Genomic DNA, 12,499 nt, shown 5'->3' on the forward strand with positions numbered 1-12,499 from the left:
CATTTACATTATGCTAATTTCCGTGTTCTTATTTCGGTGTAACATTCTCGGCTTAATTAAAATTACATTTTCCAAGAGTAATATATAATTTTATAACTCATAACGTGGCCATTGAACATGTAAATTTAGTCATTGGGCGCCGAGCAAAATTTAAATGTAACATACAATAGGCGTTTACTTGTTTTTAATTTCTTTAGTAGAAAAAATAAAACGACAACATAAAAAAAGGTCCGTGGCACCCTTTATATCCAGACATATATTTTATATCATACATTAAAAAATTAAATATAAAGATAAAAAAAGTAACAGTCTTTTACTATGATTGGGTGTTGAGTATCGCTTTGTTCACTGAACTTAGCATAATGTAAATTGGGCATTATTTTGTACTGCATATAGCCTTATCTATATACCAGCGGGCTATTCACGTAAAGCGAGAAAAGGCCCGGTGGCATTATTGTCTTTCCGACTCAAAATATCACCAAAATGAATACCACTGGGTTATTTTCGCCTTACGCGGCTAGCCAACAGGACATACAATTAATTGGCTGTTAGACATTTAATTGTAAAACGATGAATATAATAATCTACAACTTTCTATATTATTTGCTCTTAATTAATTTCATAGCTAATATACAGAGATCGAAATGGACATAGTATAGTGTATTATGAAATTCATTGAATATTAATTACTCCACTAGTTTGTTATAATTATTAATACAAAGATCAAAGACTAAGAAAAATTCCTTCGATCCGGCTGGACTCGAACCAGCGTCTTCAGCATACCGTGCTGACGCTCTTCCAACTGAGCTACGGAATGAGCCAGACCTAACGATTTTTTTTAAATGCTTGTTACAGATCTTTATTTTTGGTTTAAAGGACTTTTTTACCGTAGCGCCATGTGTAACAAATCTATTTCTCGCAGATATACTGAAATATATTTTCGACACGGTATGGTGAAGACGCTTGTTCGAATCTAGCCTGATTGAACGAATTGTTCTTAGTGTTTAATCTTTATATTAATAATTAGGCGTAGTACATTTTTACCCTAACCTAGAGTGGACAATACCTCCTCGTCTAATATTTCGGAATTGTTTTATATTTTGTTCTATATTTATAAAGTGTAACTAGCTATTACTACAGAAGTGTATTTATAAGAAAGGTTTTGTAATTGTAAGTAAAAAAATATACTATTTTGTTTTTTTTTTTAATAATTCCGTGATTTCAAAGAGAGATGTTATCTACTCTATGTGTATTACTTGACGTTTCGGCTAATATATTGTCTATTTCGATCTCGGCTAATATATGACAGTAGTATAAAGATGAAAACTTGTTTAAGGAAAATTGGAAGTGCTTTATATAAAATCAATATTCATTATTCCCGTACCTAATGGTGATTATGTTATGGTTATATGACAAAGAAAGTATTTTTATACTCGTGTGCCGTAGTCAAATAAACTTGTTCTTTGAAGAACATAATACGACACTGAAAAGGTGAAATGTCTAAGATGCATTTGGACAATATTACAGAAGTAAAGTGATTTTTTTAAGAAAAAAAACAACACTAATTTTATTTGCTATATAGAAAATTAGAAAGTTTCAGCTTTTCCATATCGTCGCCTTAATTTCTCAAACTCGTATCTTATAAAGAGTGATTATTCAGGAGATCGCAAAATTTTCTATTTATTTTAAATTTCTTATCAGTGGTGTTTAATTTGGATGCATTGCTTTAAGAATAGGTAAAAGCCAGTGTGTGAATATGAAGGAAATGTGATGTGAAATCAGCCTGCAACATTTGTATATACAATCTATAATAATAATAACCACACACACTCCTAGCCCCGCACTAGGGAAACCCTGTATAGCGGGTGCCATGGACAGATACATAGACAACCGCAAATTTTACCCAAACCCAAGAGAGAAATAAATGTAGGCCATACAAATATTTCTACCCGCTAGGGAATAGAACCCGGGTCCTCTGCAGGGCAGTCCAGCATGGTAACCGTTCGGCCACGGAGGCATCTGTTTTATGCATTTCAGTAACTTTGTGCTTTATGATACGAGTTTGAGAAACTAAGGCGACGATATAACAAACAGAAATAGTTGTTTTTTTTTATTTCTTAAAAAAATTCTTTAAATTGCTCTTCTGTAGTATTTTCCAAAGGCACGTTATAAGTTTTATCTTTTCAGCGTGGATATAATAAAATTAGTATAGTATGTACGCTTCCTAAGAACTAAAAAAAAAAGAAATATTCAAATGTAATTACCGCGACTATTGCGCGACAAAAAAAAAACATTTCTATATAGATTTCAAGGCTTTCGTGGTTATTCACAAAATTATTGTCACTAATTACAGGTTTCTTACCACGGTATGAGTTCTGTTTTTGACTGTCAACCCGTGACCATGGAGCGTGTAAGCGTTCCGAAAAACCTGGAAAAAACTCATACCGTGGTAAGAAACCAGTGATTAGTGATAAAACAAAAGCATTTCTATCATTTTTTAAATATATTTTTTTAAATCTCAATATTTTCCCTTTATTTCATTTAGTATAATGAAAAAAGGAACGTATTTTACAATACTGCATTGTGTTTAACTGTAAAGGATATGGAGTTATAAAAAGATTTCCTATTTAGCGTTCACCAAGTAATGTAAAAAATGTTAGACTAACTTTTAGACGCTTGATTATTATCAATAACAAGATGAAAAAATCTTATTTAAATAAACTCTAACACATATTCACTAACACTTACATGAGCGTAACAAATGTATTATTGCAAATTTCCTAAATCGTGTAGTAAAGTTTGAATAGATACAACGTCGAAATGTAAAAAAACATCATTTCCGTTAACAAAAGTACATAGACGGATATATACTCATTATTGCTTGCGCATAAGAACAAAAACGGTACGCAGATATTATATTGGTGCACAAGGTTATTTGGATGCAGATAAGCAATAACAACGTTGTAGTTATGAAAAGATGGTATCTAAATATTTTCGCTTTGTTTTTGATAGTTTATTCCATAAATTCCCAAATTTTTTGGCCCACTTACACAAGATAAAAAAATTTCAGCTCCCACCACCACGGAAAATAATTGAAAACACGTATGTTTTATACTAACGTAACACAACAAATCACAAGGAAAAAATATTATATAAGTATTGTGCAGTGAAGTTTAGATAATTGATGTTTTTCTTTTCAAATGCGGTAGGGTCACCCTCTGGACAGCATCAACATCCCCAATGGATTTCGAGGCACTTAGCCCCCCTAGGACTCTTCAGCGCCCACTGGGAGGCGGTATGTACCACTTTGTGGAAACTACGGTTTATTCTAAAATTTACTTATAAAATGAAAACTTTGTACTTATTGTTGTTGTTGGGGCATTATAGTAATAAATCTCAACAAATCATCATAAAGTAAATTTTAGAACAAACTATCAAAAACAAGGAAAAAGTGTTTAGGTGACATTTTCGCAAAACTATGATCATGTTAGTGCACACGTTATTGCTTATCAGTATCCATTTGTAGTAAAATACTAATAACCTCCCAGGACTATATTACTATCATAAACAACAACTTTTGTTCCATGGTTTTTAAATAATTCATTAGATTTTACGTTCATATAAAACTCGATCGCTCTAAACGGTGGTAACTCTGTGCGGTAACAAAAGAAAGCACCAGTCCGATGCTTAACGCAGGAGCGGTAGTAGTGGTCGTCGCGAATTTACTACGAAAAACAGATCTAAAAAGTGTAATCTATTATGTTTTGTAAAAAGTCATAGGACAAAATTTGTTGTACATGATGTTACAATAGCCCTGCAAGGTTGTTAGCATTTTACAGAATAAAAAAATCGGCTTCCATTTCGTTCACATGGCAATGTAAACTGAGCCTCAGTTTTATTATGACACGCCCTTGCAGCAATTTTTACGGCAAACGAGCGAGTGACTGTCACAGACTATCATAGAACGCGAAGCCCGCGATCAACGTGTTCTGAATAAAAAAAACCCTAACTTTTAATGGATATTAATGGAATCAATCACACTTCTTAATTGAATCAATCAGAACATGATTAAATCAATCACTTAATATGCCTGATTTAATCATGCTGTGATTGGTGCAATCAAGAAGTGTTATTTATTCCATTATGATCCATTTTATAAGTATCAGTTCCTTTTTCATGATAAGGCGATAGCGCTATGGTATTAATATATTGGTTTTCAGTTTACTATTGCCGTTGCGTTGATTTTACCATTTACCTGTCAAACGCTTGGAAACTGTAAATTTTTGACAGAATGTAATCAGTAAAAGTATAGTTTAATTATCAACATTGTACTGGAAAGATAATAATACTAAAGACAACGCGCCATCGTTCGCCTATCTCGGTCAAACTACTGATATGACTCATGCAATGAATTTTCAACTTATCACAATTTACGCGCACGTAATTCAGCTGCGTCCAATCAAAAGCTCGTGTGACCGTTTGGCGTGGCACTTGTTGACCTTTGCTAGTCGGAAGTGATGTTTGTACCTTTTGACGATTTAACAATGAACGGTGGGTCACAATTTGAAAGACAACAAACAATATGTCAAAATTCTTCGTTGATAAATTGTACCTTAAGTCATTTACATTTTGAATTTGCAGCGTCAAATAGAGACAGTACAGATTTAACTGTGGCCGAAAGTACGTTCCATGTTGTTATAAGATATAAAGCACTTCTAAAACTCACGGTTGCCCCCCCTCTTCAATCTCCACCCTCACCGATTCCAGGGTCGAGTGTTCCATAGCGTGTCGCGCGTGCGTGTGCGGTCCTACTCGCGCAATTTCAGCGCGTGGTCTTTGATAGCGCCACCATCGCCTTCGGATACGAAGCGTTTACGACCTCTGCAAGGAAAACAGGGTATTGAATACTATTCGTCTATAAGATTCATTGTATTGAACTAAATCTATCAATAAATATTTCTTTTACTTTTTGACCGTCGGCCAGCACGTGGGCGCCTTGGTCAGTAGGTCACGGGTTCAATTCCGTGCAGAACTGTTTGGCTGTTCTGGATAAATATATTTATATTCTGTCTCTCTGCTTCAGTGTAACCTTTTAAAACCTAGCATAAAATTTAACACAACATGCTTTTGCAAAATTTGACACCAGTAACAAAAAATACAATGTGAATTCTAGCACGTAAGTGTTGTGTTCAATAATGGGAATCTCTTTCGGTCGTAGATAGTGGTTTGGCCAGAGCAACGAGATAATTTTTTTTAACAACGCCATCTATATCTTTCACAACGTACTATCAAGATATATAATTGACTTTCATTCAAATCATAGCATTTATGAACCAGTGACGCATGCGCGACCTCAATGATATATTGCAGAACGATATATAAATAGGTTGATTATTTATCCAGCGTCTCCAAGAGTAAGTATCATTTCGCTCCTAAATCACGCATAACAAGTAACCGCGAGAGTAACAAGGCAGTCAGCACACTTGTCGACACGAAATCGGATTGAGATTCAAAAAACAAGCTTTCTATCCATGGATGATATTACATGTAATAAGAGCCAAAAAGACGTTGTGTCTTGTAAGATAAGACAATTTTTTTTTTTTATAACTTGTTTAAAACCTACTTGGTTTTCAGTTGTTAATAATAAACACCCTGGCCTGTTTAAGATGTATTTCTATGTTTGATATGTTTTGACTGTTGTATATTATAATTTCGGAAGCATTCCTGTATTTTCATAACATATTATACGAAAAAAATCTAATTCTGCTCATTTAACATCTAAACACAAAAAAAATGTAAAGGACGCTAAAAAACGAAAAACAAAATGAAACCTCAATTGTTATACAATCGTCATAAAGCTATAACAATTAAATATTTGAACTCTAATTAGTGTAATTGTGATGCCTAAGGTAAGTAAATAAGTGCTTATATTTTATGCATCTTGTTTGTGCATTTTTATTTATATTTGTGCACTCTTATTGCAATGACATAAAGACTGACATGACTAACTCAGCAGATATGTGGTGTCACCATAAGGGCGCGTTCCCATCACCTTGTAACGTTCTATTTATCGTTGGATGCCTGACGCGTTTAGCCTGTTCCCATATCACGACTGTCTATCTTGACTGTGTCGTGGACGTTATTTTTATCGTTGAACGACTGTCGTGTTTAGCTATTTCCACTGGATCGTGACAATTTATCGGTTCGTGGCAGCCGTCTTGTCGTTTGCACGACAGAATCGTTGGATGTACAGCCGGGGGACTAGAGGGGACAGTAGGGAGCAGAACATGCGCAGACAACGATAAATAAAACTTTTTTTTTAAATTATCTATCGTCTCGTTTTTATTGTGACTTTTTATTTATCGTCCGACGACAGTCGTTCTAGCTCTTTCCATTATCTTGACAATCTGTCGTCGTAATGTCGTAAAAATTCGTGAACGACAGTTAACCGTGTTGTACGAAGAACTTCATTCAAATATACAAGCCACGATACTTGAAACTGCACGACTATCTGTCGTCACGTACCCTAAGTCAACAAAGGTGGCGCAACTCACCGCGTAGGCATACGCTTGAGAACGATTTCGCCAAGGCGGAACTTGTGCTGGCAGCGCTCCATGAAGCGGTCCAGCATAATATACGCCAGCGGCACGTCCAGTACTATGTCGTTCATGTCTTCTAGAACGCGGAGAAAGCCCTGAAAAGACAATTTAATATAAAATTGATCCTAATAATTACACATGTACTACATTAGGTATCTATATCAATATAATATTATATTTTTCATTAATTCATTAACTAGAATAAACCTGGTTTATTTAAATAAAAATAAATTTAAAAGCACTTTATTTATTGCATAAAATTGCACAGCATTACAGCAAAATACTAAGGCACTGTGAAATTCATAAATAGACAATTTGTATTAATAATTCACAGAAGACAGACGTTCATTCATCCTCTCACAAAACCTCAAACATTCATCACACTTAAAATGTTATATTTTGGACAGGTATTTTTAAATAAGGTAATCAAGGTATTTGAAATTGCATGCTACATATTTATCGGCAATACAAATTGAAAATCCAAGAATCTTGTCTACTATATTACATCTCATTATATTGATATAACAAATGTGTATTATATTACTCTGCACTAAAGAAAACAATAACTGAACGAGTCTCAGACATAAGTTTTTTTCATATTCGTTTCATCTTTAGGAAACCGAAAGAAACACTTCTCTTTATCCCGTTCAGATGATGATAAACAGCCGTACACAGCACAATTCACGACCATTATAAATAGGAATGTACAACGATGTTATATATTAACGAACAAGTTTCGTAATGAATAAATGAAAACTATATTCAAATATCAAAGCCGTCTTCGCGAGAAAACGGCTCGCCGACAGCCTTGTTGCCGTTCAGTCAATGTGACAGTGAATGGGCGTGGTGCGGTATCTAAAGCTAGGGAGGGGCGGAGTGTCCGTTCTCGTTACTTTTTTGTTCTGTACCCTTAGCACACTATTACTGTAGCTATTGTTCTGTGGTGTGTAACAAAGTAAATTAAAAGTGTGCTTTTGAATTTAGCAGACGTACCCTGTCCATCTGGTCGGGCGAGACGATGAGACAGCGACGCAACTCTGCGAGGAACGTGCACAGCTGCTCCTCCACAGAAGAATTTATTGCCTCCACTGCTAGCAACACCGTCTGCAATAATATTTGATTTATTTATAGGTGATCCCGCTTCCCTCTGTTATATAGGGACCCGTGTTCAGAAGTGTGACGAATGATGATATTATAGTTTATGATGATAATATAGGTTTAAGATATAGATTTAGATTGTAGTCAATTTGATAAAGTAGTCTGTATTTATCTCCTTGCTTTCCTTTGTTTAGTTTTTAAGTACTATTTTGTATTTTGTATAACTTCAAAGCAAGTTATAGAAAAAAGACATTTAAAATAATAATAATAATTTTAATGAAATGATTGGATAGCAGCGAAAAAAAACCTTTTTAATGGCTCCATCGTTTTCGTTCAGTAACTTAGTCTTTTCACCACAGGTGTCAACGTCAAATGTGAAAAAATAATCGGAAAACATTTGCTTTTCTGAAAAATATGATTTTTTCAAAATGGAAATTTCGCCAAAGTTACGAAGTTAGTTTGACTGTTTGAAGAAACAAAAACACTTATTTTAATAAAAATTTCTTTTTCCGTTAAAAAGGCACCTTGGCGACATTTAAACACCACACTTATTAGCACAGAAGATACTAGTCACTTCTTTTCACAGGTTAACTAATTCTACAGCTAAAACAACTATGGTTTTTAAAGGAATTTTACATTTTATGCTGCATAATTACACTATGGTCATAACCTGCGACCTACCTCATACACAAGCTCATGATGAAAATGCGGCACTTCGAGCTCCCGTACGCAACGCATGGCCTCGGCCAGGTCGCCACTTGTCAGGTATTCCTTCAGTAAAAGTTGAATCTGCCTGATGAGTGACTTTACTGGCCTGCAATGTGGAAAAGCAAATCTATTCTGCCGTTCTTTTAATTCTTATCACAAACAATCGCAGTACAGAGTACAAAAAAAAGTCAAAAGTCATTCATCCCCTATTTTGCCACCCTTAGTGATGGAATACTTTGTTTAAATTCGACCCCTTCTATGTAAAGTATCGTATGTCAAAATTGCCAAGTTTACAGGGGAGCGTTTTAAAGTTTTGAATTCACTGAAATGCGCATAACCGCGGCTGTATACTATGCGAATCGGAACTGATGTGAATCGAACTACGTATGCTGTTAAGGTTGGTATTTATTGTGATAGGTCTTAATAGTCAACATCTGCAGATCATTGGTGTTTTGTAAAAATTGTGGAAAAATTGTAAAGCGATATAAATTGTATTTAATGTTTTTGTACCTGATTCCACCGCCGACTCCCCAGATGTTATCGAGCCGCACGAGCCCTTGCTTCATAGACAATAGCGTCTCCGCGCGGTGGATAGCTTGTCTGCAACAAACAATGTCCAATTAACATTAACGGACGAATTGGAATTTAGAACACTACAGAATACACCCCAAACAAATATACACTCTAGACTACAATTGAGACCCTGTACGAACTTTCGTTCTCCGTCTGAAACGATTACTGTCAAATAATTAATAATCGACTGACGTCTTTTAGAAGCATGATGGGAATGAAGCTTCTTCATACTTGACATTGTCTTTTCAAATGGTCGAGTGTTACTTATTTGACTGTAATTGTTTCGGACGGATATCGGTTGGGGAAGAGAGAATAGACTCCCTGACCATAAATAAATGCTCTAGTTCTACCGAATCACTTGGCAGTCGGGTTGAGCTCAGACTTCATCTTGCTTTTAGTGTACATGAACCTAAAAAAGTACATGAAGTCTTAGACTTATAAATAAAAGTCTGCTTTAGACCTAATATACACCTCAGACTGGCAATATACACACTACACCAAACTCACAAGCCAGGCGGACAAAAGTTTTCTGCTGTAGGTATAAGCTGTACCCTGCTTTGCGACTGTATGAACCACAGCTACAGACTAACATCCACAGGCCTTCAAATATATAATACACTATGCTAATATACACAAGCCTCACAGATATATACCTCCGACTTACAATTATACACTATAGACCAGACTCACTTTGCAGGTGGATTCAGCTCCATCTCGTTTTGCGTCTGCACGAATCGCGGCGGCAGGCAATCATCGGCGACGCATCGCGCGATGAAATTGGACAGCAGGATCGGCGCATCGGGTGTGTCCAACATTAAATCTGGCAGTTTTTCTAGTAACCGCTCAAACGCTGAGGACAAATTATATATATGTTTTTGTTTCCAACAAAATAATGTGTTTGTATAAGTGCTAACAAAATTATCTAAAAGTATTTTGAATTTCAAACCCTATACAAAGATCTGCAATAAACATACGTGCATATTAGCACCCTTACCCTTCAAAACCGGAACGCATTAATGCTCACATTATTGTTTGGCAGCAGAAATATTTAAATAAATAAATAAAATACTTTTATTTCGGACAACAAGTTACATATTTTGTTAGTAATAATAATAATAAAAAAAAAAGAGCTTATAAACTAGTGATTTAAGGTGGCAGTACTTCCCTGGACGAACTCTTTCACAATGATTAAATTAATTCCGGGGCACTACCAAATGAGAACCAACTTAGAAAAATTAATTTCTCAAATTGGTCCTACAATGCAAACCGTTGGGCCACAAATGGTGATTGGACATTTTGCGAATTGGACGTACAGCGTCTGAATACATAATGAGACTTACCCAATGCAATGTCATTGGCGGAGAAGACCCTGCCGTACAGGTCTGAGATAAGGACGGAGGCCATTTCGCAGTGCGACGGCTTATGGTCCAATGCTATTTCTATAATTGTTTCGCATACCTGTGAACCAAAAATGTAGGTATATATTTATTTGTTTTTCTTTATTTACGAGCTTTGTTCCCTTCGGTGTAACGCGCTCCAAGTTCTAACACTCTCGTATACTGGTAGGACTCCGCCAGTGGCGTGACAATAATAATGAATTTATTTGAGACAACATTTAAAATATCAATTCTAATATTACTAGAGCTATAGGGTAGTATCCTCGCCGCTGATTTTTTGTTTTAATTTTATTTTATTGGTTCTCTAAGAATTAAACCATAAAACATATAGTTAATTTAATTTATTCAATTTTACGAAATTTCCTAAATCAAGATTCAACACTGTCACTGTTATGCGGAACCAACCATTTGATCTTGTATTTAAATAAATATAATTTATGTGAAAGGACAATGGCAAAATCCCAGATAAATTTTAGTTGACAATCTGTATGCGTCTGTTTAAGAAAAATATGTGAAAATATAGAGTTGAAATGCCTGAACAAATTTTGTTTTGGGTTTACTATTCTGAGAAATCTGGAATTAAAGATATTCCAGTTTTAAGTTTTGGAGGTTATGTGTTACGTAATTGAATAAAATATATTCGGTGTATTATTATATCAAAATAAACTAAAGAAGCCTTAAAAATTAATAGAAGCTGAATGGTGTCGTGGGTTTGTGACGTGACGAAAGTTCATAGGAAATAATTTTTTAAACTGATATGGTCAAAAGGTATGATGTTAAGCCATAACAAAAGTTTTCCACACCTCAGACTTTCTCGATTGCACTGGTAACTCGTGCACAAATATTTTTTTTGTGAAACGTGCCATCTATCTCCGATTTCGAGATTTTTTATCAGTTTTACCATTTTCTCGCGTGGCTTTTTGGAGAAGGAATTATCTACTTTATTTTTTATCATGAAATAGTTTTACAAATCGGTCGGATCAGTAAATTGATAGTACGTGAACACGCGTAGGTATTGTAAGTCTTTTTTTTGGCGGCTAGATGTCGCTCAACGTTAAGAAACTGACAGTTGTACATATCAGTCCGGTTACATACTAATTAGTCATTAGAGTTTCTTTTAAATACGATTTTATTTCCAGACTTAGACAGGCCGCTATTATATTTTGAAAAATGTAATGAATTTATTTTATTCAAACTTGCAATTAAGATATTTGAAGACGCTAACGAATTATTTTAACTATGATTTTGGCCATTGTTCTTTATAAAGCGAGAGCAAAAATATGTAACTATCTCCATTGTGATGACTTTACCAATTAAAACTTCCAGTGGTAGTTGAGATATCAACGAATTTCAATAGGTTCACGTGACTTGATGGAAGCATTAAAAGACAATGAATTGAATACCCTATCTCTATTTCGTCTATAGAGACAATAGATGATTGTCGGAACGATCCGTACCTGTTGTAAAAGCCAATATATGAAGATAAGGGTCTCACCAGATGGCTGCGCTTGCCCAAGACGAATTCGAGGAAGTCCTCAGCCGCCGCGTTTGTGTCTCCATGCTCGAAGTACTCGAGGATTATTGGCTCAGCTTTGCGCTAAAATAAAAACATACGTGATTAAATGTTTGTCATGGAAAAACGTAATCGTAGCCTATGATTGAATACTATCTAACAATGCTATCGTGTCAATACAGTGTTTTGTAATTCCATAACAACAAGAATCTTTCGACTGCTGTCAAGGGAAGAGATGTATTCGTTTTTCAAAAAATAGATTATGTTCCAAAGTAAAATTACAATGGCTAGATCATTGACCTAGGTCAATGGACTAGATAGATTTTTTCGTATCTAATCATTGACTTACAAATAAATGGACGACGGGTCTAATACAAAAACCACGAAAAAAATGTCCCAAGTCAACCTATTCGAAATTTAAATTAAAGTAATGTCATCGCAGTATCGCGCTGTCAATCGAACAAATGAAGACTAAAGCGGAGTTTGGCGCTCTGTATACGATTTTAGCGCCTTACAAGTGCGGACACTTTTTAGCGCGGACCCGACGTCCATATAATTGTAAGTCAATGTATCTAATGTACAACAACGTAAGATAAATATAACATTTTATG

At 35.1% G+C, this 12,499-nt stretch overlaps 1 protein-coding gene across 1 annotated transcript in view; it reads right to left on the reverse strand.

The window, feature by feature from the left end:
• Positions 1–2,582: 2,582 nt before the first annotated feature.
• Positions 2,583–12,499, reverse strand: part of LOC113229161 (programmed cell death protein 4) — a 39,477-nt gene continuing 29,560 nt past the window's right edge. Inside the window, exons 3-10 of the mRNA XM_026462676.1 lie at positions 11,871–11,972; positions 10,319–10,436; positions 9,669–9,828; positions 8,916–9,005; positions 8,379–8,511; positions 7,593–7,703; positions 6,555–6,694; positions 2,583–4,881 (exon numbers count right to left, since the gene is read on the reverse strand). Of these exons, the coding sequence (XP_026318461.1) occupies positions 4,809–4,881; positions 6,555–6,694; positions 7,593–7,703; positions 8,379–8,511; positions 8,916–9,005; positions 9,669–9,828; positions 10,319–10,436; positions 11,871–11,972 (927 nt within the window). The 3' untranslated portion in view covers positions 2,583–4,808. The remainder of the gene's footprint in view (positions 4,882–6,554; positions 6,695–7,592; positions 7,704–8,378; positions 8,512–8,915; positions 9,006–9,668; positions 9,829–10,318; positions 10,437–11,870; positions 11,973–12,499) is intronic.

Source organism: Hyposmocoma kahamanoa, unplaced genomic scaffold, assembly GCF_003589595.1.
Source record: "Hyposmocoma kahamanoa isolate Upper Pololo Valley unplaced genomic scaffold, ASM358959v1 289, whole genome shotgun sequence".
Lineage (NCBI taxonomy): Eukaryota > Metazoa > Arthropoda > Insecta > Lepidoptera > Cosmopterigidae > Hyposmocoma > Hyposmocoma kahamanoa.